General features: G+C 44.7%; 1 protein-coding gene across 3 annotated transcripts in view; it reads left to right on the forward strand.

Annotated features, from left to right (window-relative positions):
• LOC105471414 (ADAM metallopeptidase domain 12) overlaps positions 1-20911 on the forward strand; it is a 398606-nt gene that overhangs the window by 314864 nt on the left and 62831 nt on the right. For all 3 annotated transcript variants that reach the window (XR_011607578.1, XM_071068931.1, XM_071068932.1), the window contains exons 12-14: positions 11905-12082; positions 17116-17205; positions 19239-19434. Coding sequence is in view for 2 of the 3 variants with exons in the window: in XM_071068931.1 (XP_070925032.1) it covers positions 11905-12082; positions 17116-17205; positions 19239-19434 (464 nt within the window). In the remaining variant the exon portion in view is untranslated. The remainder of the gene's footprint in view (positions 1-11904; positions 12083-17115; positions 17206-19238; positions 19435-20911) is intronic.

Genomic DNA, 20911 nt, shown 5'->3' on the forward strand with positions numbered 1-20911 from the left:
CCATGGATACTACTGCTGCCGGCATAGCCATTTGTGCTGGGTTATGCCTGAGGCTGCCCAGAGGCCCTGCCCTGGGGAAGCTCCTGGAAGCTGCTCTTGGAGGCCTCCTGATAGCCCTCCAGACGGTGTGGTTGAGTGGGAAGAACACAGGCCTTCCAGTCAGAGATCTGTGCTTTCAGTCTCCACGCAGGAACTGCGGGGTCCCGGCAAAGAACCCAAGCTGCCTACACTCAGTTTCCTCATCCCTAAAATAGGAGTCATAATTGGCTCCCAGAGGTGTCAGTGAGAGAGTGTCTGCCAGGCTCCTCGTCCCCAGCAGGGGTTCACTAAACAAATGGTGGCTCCTATCCAGCCCTGCTCCAGGCAGGATGGAGTAAAAAGCCCCTAAAATGAGATGACCTCGCATCCATGGCAGGCCTGCCACGGCACTGAACATGAGGCTGGTCACCTGTGAGTACAAACCCCACTGCCCTGGCCTAGCAGGCATGCTACTTGATTGCACATAAATTTGTGTGGTGATTGAAAGTTTTTATTCCTGGGCATAACTGGGGAAAGACCTGAAGATTTTCCTGAAAATGGCCCTAGAATTTTTGGTTTGCAGCTTGTTCAAGCAACGTCCATTCCCCATGCTGCGGTTCCCTGCCCCCTCATACTGTAAGAGGAACTCGCTCTCACCTGGGAAGAGAAGAGGGAATTCATGTTGGGCTTATGCTCCTCAAGGGACTAGGAATAAGTAGAACTGGCTGTGAACTACTAAGAATTACTAAGTTGTTTTTGGAAAAGCTCAGCAAGCTAGTCATGGAATGAATGATAAAAGATGTGGCCGGCGTGGTGGCTCATGCTTGTAATCCCAGCACTTTGGGAGGCTGAGGTGGGTCATCACCTGAGGTCAGGAGTTTGAGACCAGCTTGGCCAACATGGTTTAACCCCATCTCTACTAAAAATACGAAAAAATTAGCTGCGCACCTGTAATTCCAGCTACTTAGGAAGCTGAGGCAGGAGAATCGCTTGAACCTGGGAAGCGGAAGTTACAGTGGGCCGAGATTGCGCCACTGCCCTCCAGCCTGGGCTTACAGAGCGAAACTCCATATCAAAAAAAAAGAAAAAAGTCACTAGATTGTCTTCTCCGGAGAATGAATCCCATAATTTGTGGCCACGTCTCACTCTGAGCTCAGTGCCTGGCCTTGGCTGTGGCCAAAAAATGGACAGAAGATGTGGGGTGAGCTCATGTGAAATGAGCTTTAGGAAAAGGGCCAGAAAAAGCTTTCAGGAACTGGAAACAAGCAGAGCCGCATAGCAGGTAACAGCCATCTAAAGGGCGTTTTTGTTTTGTTTGTGGGTTGCTCAGTTGTGCTCCTAACTACATGCTCTTGTCGAGCTAAAGAAAAACTGGCCCTTCCAGAACGGGACAGGCTCTTTTGCTTCTTTGACACCATCTATGTATTAAACGGAGGGAATGATCTTTAACTGTTTGCTCATCCCTTCGCCTCCTGAATCATTTTGCTCTCAAATTCACTTGTATTTGTGGTTTTACAGTGTAAAGCGTGCTATATTTTGGCTACAAGTAATACATTCTACATCATATGGGAAATGTTCTTAAGCACTGTCATACATGGGGGGATTCGCAGTCAGGGCCACTCTCAATGGGAGAAAGACAGACACCTCTTTTGCCAGTCAGTACTGGGAGCTAGCATTTCACAGTGCTTGGAAGTTAACCAGACTTTCCTCTTTTTGTTTGAAGCTCGTTTATCCTCCACTTCAGTGCAATGAGGTAGTTGTTATCCCTATTTTATAGATGTGAAAACGGAGGCTCAATGAAGTACGGATAGACGGGGTGCCCAGACATAGGTTTCCGACTTGACTTCTCTCCACACGCCCAGGTAAAGGGCCTCCTGGGTCTGCTGAATTTGTGGCGTCTGCTGTCAGGAAAAAAACCAAAACTCCCATTTCGGTCTGCAGAAAGAAACCAGTGGGAAGCAGAATGTCGGCAACATATTTTCCGAAACCAGTTAGCCCTTCACCGTCTAATCATTTATCAGCTGCGGACGATATGAGGTGGTTTTTTTGTTTTGTTTTGTTTTTTCCCCCAATCAGTTTAAACTGAAAAATCTGGATGTATTCCTGTCCCCGGTTCCCTGAAACTTTGGCTTTTCCTGTCACACAGTTGTGTCAGCTCCAAGCTGCTCTCAGCCGCTGCCCGGCTGTTCCATCCTTCTTCCTCGGTCACTTCCACTCCTTTCCTGCCGTCAGCACTCAGACAGATGTCAGCCCCTGAGCTTGGCGCTGGGGAACCTAGACTCAGTGCGTGTTTATTAATGAGGCCACAGAGTCACAGGAAGCAGCGGGACCGTGACCTGCAGCACCCCCTGAATCCAGCCCGATTATAGCTGCTTTCTCTAGATGCCTAATTTCCAGCAAGAAAAGCAGTTGTCTCTGAATCATACCCAGAGAGCTTTTGCAAGGCAGATAACTCCCGACTTCGACTGTCAAGGTTGATAAATTGGCCTAGTGTGATTCACCCCCAAGAATATAGCCGTGAGACGCACAATAGGCTTCGACAAGAAAAGAACCTTCTGACTGCAGATTTTTCAAAGTAAAAGTAACCCCTAATCATGTTTTACTTGGCAGCTTTGTGATGGCTAAAATATGAAGCCGTGTCTGCCTTTATGGCGGGGAGCTGTAAGTGGCATTCCTCTTTTTAAAAGTGGTGTTTTTTCCCCAAATCACCCAGCTGTCTGTTTCATCCTCTTTTTATTTTTAACCTTGCATTCAACATGGTCAACTTGCCCCAAGTGTCCCTGGTAGTTAAATATTAGAGAAAAAGGAAAGCAAGGCTAACAAAAGAGGTCACATCCTAGCAGGGGCCACAGTCACCCTGCCATGGCTTTGGAGATAAATTCTCTGCCTCTGAGCTGAAAGCAGCACTTTTCTTCCTGGGCCCCAGGTATGACCATTTTAACGCATTCTCACGCCAAGGGAGAGTATCGTGCTAAAGGGCTTCTTTCCTGAGTAATTCTCTGGTTTTATTGCTTTGCACCAGTCTCTCTCTGCTATATGTCACTTCAATGAGCTGCTGTCCTGGCACATTTGGGCTAATGTATTAGACATGTTAAAAGGTATGCTGTGATGAGCTTGCCAAAGGCTATGGAAGAAACTGAGGCTTGTCTTTTTAACCACAGGCGAGGGGCTGTATGAGTTCTTTGATGTCATGAGCAACTACCTGACCCAAGTCAATGTTCTTTCCATGGATGCTCCAGGGAATAAAGCTATTAAATAAGAAAAATACAAGCACAAAGGAGGCACAATTACCATACTTTGGATTTGGAAGCAAGTGGAAGGGAAACATCACTCTGTTCACAACTAGAACCTTTCCTATACCTTAATTACTGTGCAGTATGAGGATTAGTCAATTTAACATAACACGTCCAGATACCTGAAAATTCATTTCTGTTCTGATACAAATTTTGTCTATGAGACAGATACTCTTGGGATTTTTAGCACATGCCTAAAATCAGATCAGGTTTTCAAAATGCTATACATTGGGCTTTTCTTAGAAGGTGGGACAAGAAAGCAAAACATAATTATTTTTTAGGATATGACAGGTGGCCCATGGTGAGTCTAGATTGCATTTTTTATTGTTATGACACAAATAGGTACAACAACATTTGAATTTAAAATCTAGGTAAGTTGTTTCCAGACTCTAATGGGCATCAAAGTCACCTGGGCCATTAATGGATGGGCAGATAGCAAACTGTGGTGTGGTCTCACTTACAATGGAATATCATCCAGCCATAAAAAGGAATGAAGTTCTGATGTATGCTACCTTGTGGATGAACCTTGAGAACGCTATTCTAAGGGAAAGGAGCCAAACACAAAAGGCCACATGGTGTAGGATTCCGCTTACATGAAATGAACAGAACAGGCGAATCTGTAGAGACAGAAAGCAGATTCGTGGTTGGCAGGGGCTGCGGGGGGAAAGGGAGAATGAAGAGTGACGGCTTCATGGATGTGGGGTTTGTTTGAGGGGTGGGGGAAAGTTCTGCAGTTAGATAGTAGTGATGGTTACACAACATTGTGAATGTGCAGGAAAAAAAAACATTGGATTATATACTTTGAAGTGACTTAAAGGATGAATTTTGTGTTGTGTAAATTCGATATCAATTTAGCAAATCATCTGCAGAGCTTATTAAAATACAGGTTTCTAGGCCCCTACCCTGAGTTATTCTGACTTAGTAGGTCTGAGTGGGGCCTGAGAATGTGCCTTTCTAGAAAGTTCCTAGTGCTGCTTGTCCTGGGAGCACACTTTGAGAACCACTGGTCCAGGCATATGTGGGATCACAGCAGGATTTGTCCCCTGTGTTTAAATCGGTACATTGAGGGTTAGTCAATCACCTTCTGTGTTTCAGCATTCACTGCTGGTCATCCAGTGCTGAACTTGCATTAGTAATAAAGAAAATGGTTTTTAGTACCTGAACATGGAATCATAAGAATTGATCAAATCTAGTACTGCCATCCCCTAACTGTGAACTCTCAAATCCCTTCACCTCATTTGCAAATGGAGATAATCATAACTATTTCGTTGGATTGTTTCAAAATTTTAAATTCAAAAAAAAGTATAAAAGAAGAAAAATATTGCCATGAGAAAGCACCACCATATCACATAGCTTCAAGCAGGTACTCCATAAACAGTGATGCCAAAAAAAAGTATATATTTTAACCCAGTTACTAGTCTTGGGAATTTATAATGTGGCCAGAATGTGGTGACACAGGAAGGGAACGAGAACTTACAGCCTTGGACTGTAGTTCCACTCAGACTCCATTTATGTGGCATAAAAGATATGTTTCTGGGGGTTTGGGACTTCAAAGACCATTTCTGGAGGAGTGGAATTATATGGGCCTTGGAGAGTGGCTGGAGAGGAAATGAGATGAGAGGGTGGGCACCTCCCTTAAGAAAGGAGCTTGGCAAGGGGAGTATGGGGCCAGGTTCAAGTCGTATTGGAATTGGGATCCTCTTCAGTGCTTTGAATGTAATAGACACTTGAAAACTGTTGCTCCATAAGTGAGTGAATAAATGAGAGAGTTGTGAATTTGCCACTCAAAGTTGGATTCTGCCATCATCAGAAGTGTGTAGGCAGAGTCGGCACCTGGGGAGTCAGTGATACACCTGGCCTTGCTGAGCATCTTGCCAGCATCCTCTCTCTGGCATGGCTAAGTGTGCAATAGCGGTCTCATCACCGATTGCACTGACAGATCCTGGCGATGATTCCTGAGACCTTGGGGAGTGGATTCCTTGCCTCGCTTGTTGTCCATTGGCACGTCTTTCACGCAGACCAACTCACTGCTCTTTGACTCCTTGAGCCGTTAGACATTGGTACCTGCTTTGCTCTAGCCACTAGGTAACTAGTGGCTACTTAGGATATAGAAAGTATTCTAATATGTGTGGATTAGGATAGTGTTACCATTAGAGGAATCTAATATTCACTACTGGCAAATCTCCCTTATCTCTTAAGATTTGAAGTAATTTTCGTTTATTAAATTTTTTGTATGGGGGAGGTCATTGGGTTTGCTGTAAGTTTTCCATACTTAGTTCTGTGTTTTGATCGAATGAGACTATCTTAGAGCAGAAAAAGGGAGATGAGGAGCAGACCTTTGCCTGCTTAAAAAAAAAAAAAAGGAAAAAAAATTGCTTTAAAAATATAAAACGGTGGGGGAATAAGGGTTTGGAGTTCTTAAAAACACCTTTAAATCTTTAATCCATCTTGAGTTAATTTTTGTAAATGGTGAGAGGTAGGGGTTCAGTTTCAACTTTCTGTATATGGTTAGCCATTTATCCCAGCAGCATTTATTATTGAATAGGGAGTCCTTTCCCCATTGTTTATTTTTGTTCATTTTTATCAAAGATGCAATGGTTATAGGTGTTTGGGTTTATTTCTAGGGTCTCTATTCTGTTCCATTGGTCTATGTATCTGTTTTTGTACCACTACCATGCTGTTTTGGTTACTGTAGCCTTATAATATAGTTTAAAGTCAGATAATATGATACCTCTGGCTTTGTTCTTTTTGCCTAAGATAGCTTTGGTTATTTGGGCTCCTTGTTGGTTCCATATGAATTTTAGGATAGTTTTTTTGAATTCTGTGAAAAATGACATTGGTATTTTGATAAGGATAGCACTGAATCTGCAAATTGCTTTAGGTAGTATGGACACCTTAACAATGTTGATTCTTCCAATCCGTGAGCATGGAATAGTTTTTCATTTATTTGGGTCATCTCTGATTTCTTTCAGCAGTGTTTTGTAGTTCTCCTTGTAGGGAACTTTCCTCTCCTTGGCTAGTTAGATTCCTACATATTTCCTTTTTCGTGTGACTATTGTAAATGGGATTGTGTTCTTGATTTTGTTCTCAGCTAGAACATTATTGGTGTAGAGAAATGCTACTGATTTTTGTACATTTATTTTGTATCCTGAAACTTTACTGAATTCATTTATCAGTTCCAGGAGCCTTTTGGCAGAATTTTTAGCATTTTCTATGTATAGAATTATATTGTCAGCAAAGAGAGAAAGTTTGACTTCTTCTTTTCCTATTTGGATGCCTTTTATTTTGACTTTGGCAAATAATTTATGGCTGAGTCCCCAAAAGCAATTGCAACATAAACAAAAATTGACAAGTGGGACCTAATTAAAGAGCTTCTGCACAGCCAAAGAAATTACCAACAGACAGCCTACAGAATGGGAGAAAATATTCACAAACTATGCATCTGACAAAGATCTAATATCTAGAATCTACAAGGAACTTAACGAGCAAAAAACAAATGGTTCAATTTAAAAATGGGCAAAGGACCTCTCAAAAGGAGATATACAAGTGACCATGTGAAAAAATGTTCAACATCACTAATCATCAGAGAAATGCAAATCAAAAACACACTGAGATACCATCTCACACCAGTCAGAATAGCGATTATTAAAAAGTCAAGAATAACAGATGCTGGCAATGCTATGGAGAAAAGCGAATGCTTATACACTGTTGGTGGGAATGCAAACTAGTTCAGCCACCATGGAAAGCAGTTTGGCAATTTCTTGAAGAACTTAAAACAGAACTCCCATTTGACCCAGCACCCCCACTACTGTGTATATATCCAAAAGAAAATAACTCATTCTGTCAAAAAGACATATGCCCTCATACTTTCATTATAGTGCTATTCACAATAGCAAAGACATGGAATCAACCTAGGTGCCCTTCAACAGTGGATTGGACAAAGAAAATGTGGTATGGAATACTACATAGCCATCAAAAGAATGAAATTATGTCCTTTGCAGCAACATGGATAGAGCCGGAGGCCATTATCCTAATCAAATTAATGCAAGAATAGCAATCAAATACCATGCATTCTCACTTACAAGTGGGCACTAAACATTGAATAGACATAGATGTAAAGATGAGAACAACAGACACTGGGGACTATTAGATGGGGGAGGATGAGAGGAGAGCAAGGGCTGAAAAACCACCTATTGAGTACTATGCTCACTACCTGGGTGACAGGACCCCAGACCCCAGCATCATGAAATATACCCATGTAACAAATTTGTACATGTACTCCGTCATCGCTAATAAAAGTTGAAATTATTTAAATAAAAATACCTTCAGTCATTCCCAGTGCCTGGCCCATACAGAGGCACAGCTCCCTGTATATTGACACTCTATGGGATCTTCTCACCATCAGCATGACCTTGACCTATACAGGAATGATGCCAAGTAGAAAAGAGGTTGCCTCTCTGGGTGTATGTCTGCAAGAAGAGCCTGTTTCCCAATGTTGAGTAAGTTCCTCCAGGCCAGTCCTGTCCGTCTGCGCACACTTGCACTAGCTCTTTCCCCAGGTGCAGTCACACCTTCTTCCCTGTGGGTGAGGGGCTCAAATGACCCTCTTCCTGGTGAAGTTTCCTGGTGAGGTCCACTGTCCCTAAAAGTTCAATACACACCCTCTTCCCTTGCTCTTTTATTTTTTCTCCTTAATTCTACTCTAACTCATTCTGTTCCCTTAGCTTGCCTATTATCTGTTGGCCCCACTGAATGCAAGCTCCATGAGGGCTGAGATTTTTTTGTTTTCTTCATTCCCGTATCCCCAAAGCCTAGAACAATGCCTGGCACCTAGTCCGTGTTGAATAAATACTTGGGGAATAATGGAACGAGGTGTGATATGTTGTTCTGATTTTCTTCCTCTAAAGCCTGACTTCCTCTAAATGGCCAAATAGGGTTCATAACTATTGTATTAGAGTGAATAGTCACCTGCCTCCTTGCTGAGAAATCATGAAAGGATGGGATGAGGAATGACATCCTACAGGTAGAAAATGCTCCTTGGCCTCATCACCATTTGTCATCAAAAGTAAGTTCTTGAACAATAAGGCATTTTTTTCTTTATTACATAGAGGACATGGTAGCGATATTGGCTGACCCAGTCCGAGGAAATGGCAGGAATGTTTGTGGAAGGGCTGCTGGACTCCCCATTCACCTTGCTGGGTCCCCTGAGCAAGTCAGAAAAACCCCAGGTTGGTGTGAAGAGAAGCCACTCACACCTACTCGTGACTGGAGCTGTCAGCCATGGTCAGGAGTTGCTGGAAGTTGAATTTGTCCTGACCTGGAAGGCAGGCGGCATGCTGCTGAGCTCAGGCCACATCCCATGGTCAGGAGTTGCTGGAAGTTTGGATTGTCCTGACCTGGAAGGCAGGCGGCATGCTGCTGAGCTCAGGCCATGTGGAAAGGAGCCCTGAGAAAGGATCTGTTCAGTGTCGGTGAATTCATCAAGACCTCATTTCACATCTGAGGAAGACATCGCTACTTTCCTGTTAAAACAGAGGCAACCCGAGGAAGTAATGCCAGGATGCTGTTCCTCAGAGCAAGGATGAACACCTGTGAATTGGATAAGGACTATTTATGTATGCATGATTCTGAATGAGAAAGAATTTTGTTAACATTTGGGGGGTGTCCTTCAGTAGAATAAGGACAAGCTAAGGGAAGTAGAAATATATTATTACACAGATCACTCTACACAGACAACACCCAATGCGGACACAAAAAGACAATGATGATCTTTGCCAATGATGATCTGGTCTGTTCTCCTCTCCCACACATTCTGAGATTTAAATCCTGGACTTAAACTGTTCTCATTCATCCTATTTGGATGGCAAACCCACCCAAAACTCAATGTTTGTGTGTTTGTTGCTTTGAAAGGAATGAGATGGGGAAGGCATGTCTGAGCTTAGTGAATGGAGCTGGTCTCGGCTCTCCAATCTCTGGGGTCTATGGACATTCTCTGCTCCTTTGGGAAACAGGGCAATTCAGACCACTCTTTCCAAGCTTCTCTTAATTGCTGTGATTCTTGCTATAAACCGTTCCTGAGACTTACCATTTATCCTAGGGTCTTTCCTAATTAACTCTAATACTTTCTAGAAATCACTTCCCTTCTAGAATGAACTGATAATGGTTTGTCACAGAACTAAGTTGCACATCATTGACTGAGAATGATGTTTCATCTCCTCGATCAGGCCCGGAGACATATACATCCTAGGAAAACTCTCAAATACAGAAGAAGTTTTCATCTGTACCTGCATGAAATGTATTTATTTATTTTTTTGCAAAAAGAAAAACTGCTCTTAAGTCCCCGTGTAATGTACCAGTTACTTCAACATAATACCCTTCTAAATTGCAGACACATTATCATTTTTCTTGTGGATCATTGTTTGAACCTAGTCAGTATCATTTTGATACCAGGGATAACCAGTCTGTCTGCCAGGGGAAGTCACAAAGATTTCAAGATTGTTACAGCACTATGAGTAAGTCCTGGTATGTTGCCTTTGCATTCACAGAGGAGCACTTTCATTTATTAATTTATTTATATTAGGATTATTAATATACTCCAGAGTTAATAGCCCAAGGTTGATAGAAACCACTTGGAGGGAAAACTAATGCAGCAACAGAAAACCAAATACTACATGTTCTCATTTATAAGTGAGAGCTAAACACTGAGTACATATGGACACAAAGAAGGGAATAACAGACAACGGGGAAGGAGAATAACAGAAAACTCCCTGTGGAGAACTATGCTTATTGCCTGGGTGATGAAATAATCTGTACACCAAACCCCGTTAACATGCAGTCTACCTACATAACAAACCTGCCCATGTACCCCTGAACCTACAATTAAAGTTTAAAAGTGAAGGGCCAGGCGTGGTGGCTCATGCCTGTAATCCCAGCACTTTGGGAGGCCGAGGCAGGCGGATCACCTGAGCTCAGGAGTTTGAGGCCAGCCTGGCCAACATGGTGAAACCCCATCTCTACTAAAAATACAAAAAATTAGCCAGGCGTGGTGGTGGGCGCCTGTAATCCCAGCTACTTGAGAGGCTGAGGCAGGCGAATTACTTGCACCCAGGAGGTGGAGGTTGCAGTGAGCCACTGCACTCCAGCATGGGTAACAGAGTGACAGTCAGTCTCAGAAAATAAAGAAAAAATAAATACCTGGTCATTAAAACTCTGGCTAATAGCATGCCTTATATACTCGGGGAAGAAAAGGGAAACCACTCGGAGAGGATGGTGCAGTGTTATCAGTTCGGTCCTGGAAATCATGATCTCAGAATTTGCCAAGCTCTGTCATTAAGTGGCCGCTGGTCTACCATCATTAGGGAAGCGTAGCAGCTTGCGTTGGTTTGGCCAATTGATTGAGATCCAGTTCTAATGTCATCCTTATAAATGTCTCCGTCGGGAGAGGGTGCTTGGGTTTGCTGGACAGCAGTCCCTGCTCCCTCTCTAAGTAATAAAACTTTCTGGGTTTCTGGCATGCTTTTACCTTAATAATCCTTGCTGCCTCAAGACATGGGAAAATGCATTTGTAAAAAGTGAGACACTCTGTGTATGTTGGATAACACTGGCTGCTTTGGGAATCAAACCCCAAATGCTCAGTGGGTTGCCATATTAGCGTGTTTTCCGTCTGGATGAGGCCCTGAGGCTGTAGGCTGCAGGTGGCTTCCCTCCATACAATGAGTTAGGACCAGATGCCATGCCTGACTCCTCCATCTCCTAAAACCATGGGATACCCTAATCTCAGCTGGCAGATGGGGAAAGAAAGGATATGAAGAAGTAATACTCGCTTAAATACCATCAGCCAAAAGTGACCTATATCACTTTTGCTCATGTTCCAGTGCCAAGAATTAGTCATGCAGCCCACCCAGGTACATGGGGGCTGGGCAGCCCTTCTAGAGCACAGAAGGGGAGCATAACTTTGCTGGGGAGTTGGCTGACCCTGCCACACCCGGTTGTAGCCCTGGAATTTAGAGGCAAGGGTAAGATCTGCGTTTCTGGATCACCTCCATTCTCTTACAGCTGTGCTGGGGGAAGACAGTGATTTGACCTTTGTAGACCCGAATGCCAATATCAGCAGGCCCTGCCCTACAGTGGACCCGTGTGTCCTTGGAAGCGTGGAATTAATAAACACCATCATTCATACTCTTTCCTTCTTTGCACTTTCCAACAAGGACATTGTTATATGTTTGTATTACAAGCTACAACCCCTAAGAATTCTCTCTTCATTGCGTCATTTCACCCAGAACTATTAATAATGTCTTTCATGAGACTCTGCCTGAACTTGTTGATTTGAAAACCATCAAATGATCATTTCTTTTTTGATAAAGCCCTTCTTCATCAGTCACGCTGGCACTGTACAGGAATGGATGTCGGGATAGAACTGAATGTGCCTCGCTTTACACTGCATATCTGAGTTTGTTGATATGCATTGTTCACTGAGACCACCAGTGAACACCTGGGTGGATGTGGCCAGTGGGTGCCTTCTTGTGGGTACAAGAAGGGCAGGCAAAGCCGTTCCGTGCCCTGCGACTTACTGTTCTGGGCTCTCCTTTCTCAGGTACCCATTTCCCATGGTGTTCAGCAGTTGCAGCAGGAAGGACTTGGAGACCAGCCTGGAGAAAGGAATGGGGATGTGCCTCTTTAACCTGCCGGAAGTCAGGGAGTCTTTCGGGGGCCAGAAGTGTGGGAACGGATTTGTGGAAGAAGGAGAGCAGTGTGACTGCGGGGAGCCGGAGGTAAGAACCATCCCCAGAACAAAGGACACAAGAAGCCTTGTATCCTCAGCTAGGCAAAGATGACAGGACTTGGAGGAACTGCACAGCCAGATGAAAGTACTAGAACTCAGGAAGGAAGAGTCCTGTCTGGCCACCCTGAACAAGGCCCATGAGCTAGGGTGGCTTTCTTGAATTTTAACCATTGCATGGAATAAGTGATCACTTGATTTAAAAAGATAAATAATCCTATCGAAGGGTGCGACATTCTCAGCAAGATGAGGGCAAAAACAATACAAAAGCGTTTAGCTTTGAGTTTGGCAGAGAAGAAAGCCCTGGAATTCTAGCTTCAAATAGCTAATAAGCACCATTTCTCTCTCTTTGTAAGGTGTGCTACCAGAGGGGAATCTGAATAAGCAGCATTCATTTTTTTTTTTTTTTTTTTTTTTTTTTGAGACGGAGTCTTGCTGTGTCACCCAGGCTGGAGTGCAATGGCCAGATCTTGGCTCACTGCAAGCTCCGCCTCCCGGGTTCACGCCATTCTCCTGCCTTAGCCTCCCGAGTAGCTGGGACTACAGGCACCCGCCACCTCGCCCGGCTAGTTTTTTTTTTTTTTTTTTTTTTTTTGTATTTTTTATTAGAGACGGGGTTTCACCGTGTTAGCCAGGATGGTCTCGATCTCCTGACCTCGTGATCCGCCCGTCTCGGCCTCCCAAAGTGCTGAGATTACAGGCTTGAGCCACCGCGCCCGGCCGGCAGCATTCATTTTTAACCAAGAGCTTCCTCTCCGGTTGAAATTCTGCCTTGCTGCTGCACATGCCTCTGTATATACAACTTGAGGCTTCTGTCTCTCATGCTTGTAGCTTTCAGAAGCAATAAGTGAAGGCAGGGAACATTTTTATCTAGCACAGAGCTTATTTAACCCTGTTTTCCAGCCAATATCAGGAAACGTCCTTGTTTTAATAGGGCCCAAGATAATCAATATAAAAATTATAAAAGCCACTTTTTCATCTCTGAATAATCTCAAGAAGGAAAGACAGAAGACACCATGAGGCCTCCTGGTAAAACAGGTGCCCTTTCGAAGTCTGGAGGGGGTTGTGTTTAGAATAAATCAAAGCAAGCCATTGTATAGCACGCAGTCTCCGTGTGGGATTCCCTCCCTGAGAGTTTATGCAAGCTGAAATAGTAGACAAGTTCAAGGCAGACTTAGCTAAATTCACAGATGGACTTAATGAGAGCTTAGGAAGGGCATCTCCAAGGGCTGCTCTGAAAGAGGGAGTTTAGGGTGGAGAAGAAATCGTGCTGAGACTCTGGAGTATCCGATATATTCCTGTGTTCATCAAATAAACAACTGGCAAACAGAATGTTCATCATATCCCCATCTTCAAGTCTCTGAGGTTTTCCATACCAGGAGGAATGAGCTTGGTCTGACAGTTTCTGCAAGAATGTTGGAAGTGTGTAAGTATTGGGTGGGAGTAAGGGGGGATGTGATGTAGAAGTGGATTCTTCAAATGTTTTTATGCCCTTGCCAAACTCAGAACTTAACCATGATAATGACATTGTCTGGAGGGGTGTTTAATTTTGCTCACAATGAGCAGGGAATGGTTGCTGTGTAGGAGCAAGTCCTAATTATAGTGTTACAGAAACTCTTCTCAAGATTAACAGAGGAAAACTTAAAACCATCACAGGTTGGGGTATGCAAAGGGGAAATTCCTTGTAGGCCTTGTTAATTTCTTAAAGGAAAAAATGAATTAGTTTAAATTACTCATATTTCTCAGGAGAGACCATGTTGGCTTAAAATGGTTTGTCTTTGATTTGAACTTCTTATGATTGTTTGTTCATCTAAATAAATTTGACAGCTCTTCATGAAGCTATGAACTCTTGGGTTTGGAATGATTTTGTTAGCAGTCATTTTACTCCATATGCCACCAGCAGCAGCCACACCACTGCCACAATCACGACCACTATTGCTAACATTACCATCTCCACAATCACCCCCACCACCTCCTCCACCCAACAGCATCACCATTTCTCTCATGACCATCATCACCATATCACTGCCAGTACTGCCACCATCATCACTACTGCCCTCACCATCACCCCACTATTATAACCACTGCCATCTCCACAGCTACGGCCACCACCACGGCCACACCAGATCCACATCACTACCAGCATCACTGCTACCATCCCCACCCCTATCGTTATCCCCACCACCACCATCACATCGGCAAATGCTTGAGTGCCTAAAATGTGCCAGCCACTCATATTCTCATCCTCTCTCTTTTCTCCATGAAGGAGTCATGCGGCTCGACAGGGTGCTGTCCCTCCAGGTGGCATGTTGCATTGTAGGGTAGCTTTGATTATTACAAACTCCCTCCTTAGGGAGCCAAGCTCCACTTGCATGCAGTTACCAACTTTGTATTTCTGTGGCTAAGGTCCTTATTTTATAGGATAACATCTTGATATTTGAAGATAGCCCTCATTCCCCTCATCCAAAGTTCTCTCTTTGAAAGTTACAGGTGAGCCTTTTGCCTCACTTTTTAGATTTGCTTATTATTATTATTATTATTATTTTGCTTTTCAAAAAATAGTTTCAAGTAGTTATTATTTGAAAATAATAGTTTCAAGGTTCAAACTCAAATTGTGTTTGGCAGTGTGACAACCCATTTACAGTTTCCAAACTGCTTTGCCTAAGAATTTTAGGCAAAAAGACTTGTTAACCTAGGTTCTTTATCCCACTACCCAGTGCTCAGGCCCTGGAGTTATTCTGCATGCCCTTGCATCAGATTGACCTGGCCATTCCCTGGCCCATAGAGGGACCCAGTGTGTTACCACATCAAGGAAGGAGTGGATGGGATCCGAAAAACCTCTGCCATCACCCAACGGAAACCAGCTTCTCCCTTGCTCCCAGAAATAATCTCCATTATTTACAAGAAGATGGCTTCTAGTCTTCTCCCAGTTCATTGTGATTAAGAATCTGTCTGCTACCTACAACCTGAGAATGACAATTAGGGCTTTGCAGAGAATTCTCTAATGCTTTCATTATTCTGTCTTCTTTGGAGACTTGGTATTCATTGGCTCTGTTGGACTTCTCTATTGAGGACTAAAATAATAAATGTAGCAGCAGATGAAGAATGTGTCTCTTCTGAGAAATATGGTACTGCAGAAGAAATAGATCCTGGGTGGTTTAAAGACAGGTTGATTGCTGAAGCCTTCCAGGACAGGGCATTGGATTTATATCAACATAAGGAAATCCTGACAACTCACTCATTCTTCCAGCTAACAGGATTGGGAAAGCAGCCTTATCTCCTTGTTTAAAGTCAATAGGATGCCAGTAGCTTGTGAATATCTTTTAAACTTAGTTATCTTTCTCACATTATCATCCCCTTTGAAGTCAGAGCCATTTGGCTTGGCTGCATTTCCATGTGAGCTGCTGCTTATATTATTGGGTGATTTGAGAGAGGGGGGAAGATATTTCTTAAAGAATTTTAGGACCCAGATTTAGGATGGCTGATTTAACATGGAATTTCAAGAAAACTTGTAATTTGGTAAATGTGTCATTTGTAGAGCCATTTAGACCATAAGGCCCAGGATAGCATTGGTGTGCACTCTGATTTAAAAATGCAATTAATGGATTACTTTTTTAAAAAAAGTTCCTAAACTCTTTCAGAATTATAAGTCCACAGGTTCGAAACCCTTACTGTCATAAAATTTACAGCTATGACTTCTGGTTGACAGTTTTATCTTATTGTATATTTTATACATTCTGGATGTTTATAAAGTCCTCAAGCAAATTTAACATTTAATAACTTTGTAAGTCTGTATAATAGAAGCAAATGGAACATCAAATGAGAGCATAATTCATGGAGTTTTACGTGGGATATAGTTTCAGTATCTAGGTTTGCCATAAATCTTCTGGATTATTGACAAAATTGTATTAATTGCATTTATAAAACTCATGATAAATCCATTCAAGAAAGATGGTTTTCAGGAGTAAAGTATTATACTATTAAACTAGTATGTGATTAGCTTCACCCCAGCCATTAGTATAGAAATTTTTCAGAGCATATCATATATTGGATAAAATAAAAGAACAGTGATAAATTACTCAGTATTAAAGATCTATGAACTGTTCCATCTTATGATAATTACATTTCTTCTAAAATGTGTAAACTCTAGGTTACTTGAATGTTCTCAAGTATAAGGACTTCACTTGATAAATGCGTGCAGGCCTTTTGTTGAGAGCTAAGCAAAAAATGTCAATCTCTTGTTTTTGTTAGGAAAAAAATGGAAACAATGGGTACTTGTGGAGCACAGCATTATAAAGGAGTTAGTTTCTTTTCTCACTTTTGTTTCAGAGAGGACAATGCATCTAATGCTTGATCTATCCATTTAAATCGCTTGCAAATCAATGGGCATGGCCCGTAGTCCTCCTTCCGGCCAGTGGGTTGTTATAATGTCCTAATGTCCATTTCTGACCTTCCGAGTGATGGAATCCTCAGGCCAGACAACTTACCTGGGCTGCTCAAGGGTCTCCTCCACGACCCTGGTGGGATTGCAGGGAATTGTGGTTGAAACCACTGGTTAGACTTCATTTCCCGCCAGTACTCTCTAGATCAAAAAGGGTTCATTTTTGAAGAATACAGATTGTACGCATCTATGTATATTTTTGATTAGGTAATTTCAAAGTCCTCGAGGGATCCTGATGCAGTTCATTGCAATGAGATCCGCCTGGACACCCCTCTACAGAGCCCCAGTGTGCTACTGCTGACTACAGTGATGTCCCCGGCTGGCCAGCCTATGTCACAACTGCTTTACCTTTCATGAGGGCACTTGTGTGCTACTGGCTTTTTCCAGGGACTTGTAGACCCAGTTGGTTCATAAATAGCAGAAGCTTTGCTTTCCTAACAGACAGAAACAGGTGGGTGTGCAGTTCAGGAGCTGGGCCCTCTGAGTCTTTCTTGCTTTTCACAGCCATTTGAGGTGTAATGTTTGCATTCAGTGAGTGCATACTCCCTAAGACCCTGTCAAACAAATCCCATTTCCCTCTCCAGGAATGTATGAATCGCTGCTGCAATGCCACCACCTGTACCCTGAAGCCAGATGCTGTGTGCGCACACGGGCTGTGCTGTGAAGACTGCCAGGTGAGTCACTGGAGCTGCAACTTGACCCCCAGGTCGCCAACAGGTTCAGGTGGTTCAGATGTGATGCAGGGCAAGCAGTGCGGCTGGAAGGTTTCCCAGCACTCACCACAGCACGCACCATCCTGCCTTCTCACGCCAATTGGTGTTACCCACCTCTTATTGTGTATCTTCCAATCTTGGGGTGAAATGCACGCTTTAATTGCCACTCACTTGTGTTTATTTATTTAGTGGCTGACAATTCATCAGACCGGTAAACCCTAGTTCAACTTTAAATGTTCCATTTGTGCCGTCAGAGGCACATGCGGTCCTACTGTGCTGACAAGAGCAAGGCGAAAACAAGTCCCCACCACTGTCACTCAGGTTCCCCCAGGTCCACCTTCTCCTCCATCCCGTGAACACCTGCCTGCTGGGTTGTCCCAGAAGTTTTGTATAAACAACTCAATCTTAACATCCTCCCAAAAGAAGGTGCCACCGACCCTGCCCAGCCAAGAATGGCAGTTTTATGCTCTCACCATTGCTGCTAGCTAGGACTGTGTTTCTTTTGGCAGTTCCATTGTCTCATTATTCAAAGCTGATATCTGACAGAGTAGAAGCCTGAACTTTTGATTCAGCAGTTCCAAGGGTAGAGTTTTATTTTGTTTTAATTAAGCAATCGATCCCGACATTCCGCTTACAGGAAACTCCCTCTTAGCTGCTCCACGTGAGCGCGGTGATTTAGAAGTGCATTGTAACATTTAATGTTCGGCTTTAAAATAGCCTTCATCCTCTTCCTAATGCTGATTAACTTCTGAGGGATGTTATAAGCAGCTGTCTCTCCCTGGCCCCCAGTAACTGGTGGAGGAAGGTGCCTGGAAGGGAGTTGGGGGAAGGGGGGAAGCAAGTCTGAGCCTGTGCCCAGAGCATGCCCAAGTTAGGAGGGAGGACCACAAGGCCATGCCTGATTGTGGTTCACTTTTAGGTTATGGCTTTTTAACAGTTGCTTTCAACTTCCAGATCTTCTAGAAGTTAGCAGGGGCCTTATCCCTTTGCGTTTGAGGAGTATGCAGGGAACTAAGCCCAGGACTTGCAGCAGTCCCTAGCCGTGTAGTCTCAGACAGGCTACTCTGAGCCTTAATTTCTTCAACCACAAAAAGCTGAGTCATTGGTCAGATGGCTTCTTTTTTTTCTTTTCTTTTTTTTCTTTGAGACGGACTCTCACTCTGTTGCCCAGGCTGGAGTGCAGTGGTGTGATCTCGGCTCATTGCAAGCTCCGCCTCCGAGGTTCACGCCATTCTCCTGCCTTAGCCTCCTGTGTTGCTGGGACTACAGGTGCCCACCACCACGCCCGGCTAATTTTTTGTATCTTTAGTAGAGATGGGGTTTCACCATGTTAGCCAGGATGGTCTCGATCTCCTGACCTCGTGATCTGCCTGCCTCGGCCTCCCAAAGTGCTGGGATTACAGGCATGAGCCACCGTGGTCAGATGGCTTCTAACATCCTTTACCTCTCCCTTGTTCTTCTCCTGTTCTTCCCATAAAGCAGTAAAGAGAGAGTTCCAGTTGTATGATTTGATGACAAAGTAAAATTGCTATTGTGATTCTGCCCTTAAAGTCATTTTTATTAACTTGCCTACAAATGCTAACACTATAAATGCAAATGTCCCCTTGAAATGTGTGATGATGTTGACACCCAGAGACCTTTTCCTTAAGAATCAACCAGCCCAGCAGCCAACGCTCCCCTCCTTCTTCCTCCTCTGAGGTGCCAAGTGCCGGCAGCCAGCTTGCGTGTTCCTCGGAGAGCCCTGATGTTGCATGACATTAAAGAGAGGCTGCTCTTGGTTGTCCCACCCACTTTATAGTGGAACAGTGAACCCCAGAGTGAGAATCTGATGATTTAATGAGCTCTCTCTACATTAGAAGCGACTTCCTTTGAAATCCTCACCCCTTTATGTGGGACTTTAAGATGCCCTTGTCTGCTCCAGCCCAGGAGTGCTGCTGAGAGCTGCCCCTCCCTTTCCCCGGGTGCATGTGCCATCAATGGCCCTCTCCTTCCAGCTGAAGCCTGCAGGGACGGCATGCAGGGACTCCAGCAACTCCTGTGACCTCCCGGAGTTCTGCACAGGGGCCAGCCCTCACTGCCCAGCCAATGTGTACCTGCACGACGGGCACCCATGTCAGGGTGTGGACGGCTACTGCTACAATGGCATCTGCCAGACTCATGAGCAGCAGTGTGTCACGCTCTGGGGACCAGGTACGTGGCCGCCACAAGCTTGGCCTCAGGAGAGGTGCTGGCAGACCTGGGATTGGGGGCGTGTGCTCTGTTCCGGCAAGCCTCCACTCCAGGCGGGCGCTGTCCACACAGCATCCGGTGTGTTCAGTCGGGAGTGATTGACTCCCAGGGAGGGGCTGGGGCCACACTGGGCATGGGGTGCACAGAAATGGGCGCTGTCTGGAGCCTGGCCTTCAGAAGCTCAATGCAGTCCGACAGGAGATGCAGGATCAGCTGCTGTGTGCCCCAGGGGATGGCAGGGATGAATCCGTCATGACTCCTGCCCTCGGATAGCATAGCACGTAGTTGGACAGACAGACAGAACTTTCCCACCACCACTGAGATTTTAGTAATGCCCCTTTGTACTCAAAAGAGGACCCCAACCAAGTGAGGGGCCCAGAGCTCCACTTGAAGCATGAGTGTGTCGGTAATTGGAAGGCCTGGGAACAGCAATGAGTGGCTCTCGAATGGGAAAGTGGGTGGTTGAGTCAAACAAGAGGCTATCGGTTCACCATGTCACCAGTTCAGGCTGGGCACTTGGCACAGTTTGTCTCTTCTGACCCTCCAACAAGCCCCTGAGGTGGGGACGAAGTTTTACAGAAGATGATGCTCAAACTCTGAGACCAAATGTCAGTTTCCCCAGGTCTCCAGGCTAGGATTTGAACCTGGGTCACTGTGACCCAATGCCCATGTGGTACTCCCACAATGCACAGTCACCCCGAAGAGGGAGGTCTTGCTCTAAAGCTCTACCAAAGCTCCAAAATGAAGCAGAAGCTCAGATGCAAAAGGGGGAAGAATTCATCCCCTGCGTCTCTCTCCTCCATGCCCCACCTTCTGGGGTCAGATCCAAGGTCTCATTGGGCAGCCCTGGACTCCAAGGCCCTGTCACCCCAGAACCATTTGAGATTCAATGCCTGTGTCCAGCTCCCAGGAGTCCAACCATGAAATCCACAAATACAGGCCCCACCCTGTCCTGCAGTTCTCTTTCCCTTATTGTAACGTGGCTGAGTCCTTTGTCACTCCCTCCTCCCGCTGGCTGCAGAAATGACCTCAGCCATGGCCAGAGACCCCAGCTCTGGCAAGGCCGCTGTGGTCGGCCAGGCCCAGGCTGAAAGCCAAGCAGAATCAGGCACGATCTCTAGGGAGAGGGAAACCTGATAGGACCTTTGTCAGACTTTTGTTGTGAGACTTTGGTGTTAGGAGTGATGAGGGAAGTAAAGTGGAACAGAAAATGACAACTAAACCTTGAAGCTTGGGTTTTCAATGGAATGTGAAAGCCACGACCAGGCATGGAAAACAAGATGGATGTCCCTTGGAGCTGGGTCCTGCTGGGAGGCCCATGTCTCCTGCCAACCAGCAATGCCCTCTGTACTTGGAGCTTTCTAAGGCAGAAGAAAGGGCAGCCTGGTAGCAAGGATGGATGAGCAGAGGCCTCTGTAGCTTGGCCTCTGAGGAGTTG

This window comes from Macaca nemestrina, chromosome 9 (assembly GCF_043159975.1).
Source record: "Macaca nemestrina isolate mMacNem1 chromosome 9, mMacNem.hap1, whole genome shotgun sequence".
In the NCBI taxonomy this organism is placed as follows: domain Eukaryota; kingdom Metazoa; phylum Chordata; class Mammalia; order Primates; family Cercopithecidae; genus Macaca; species Macaca nemestrina.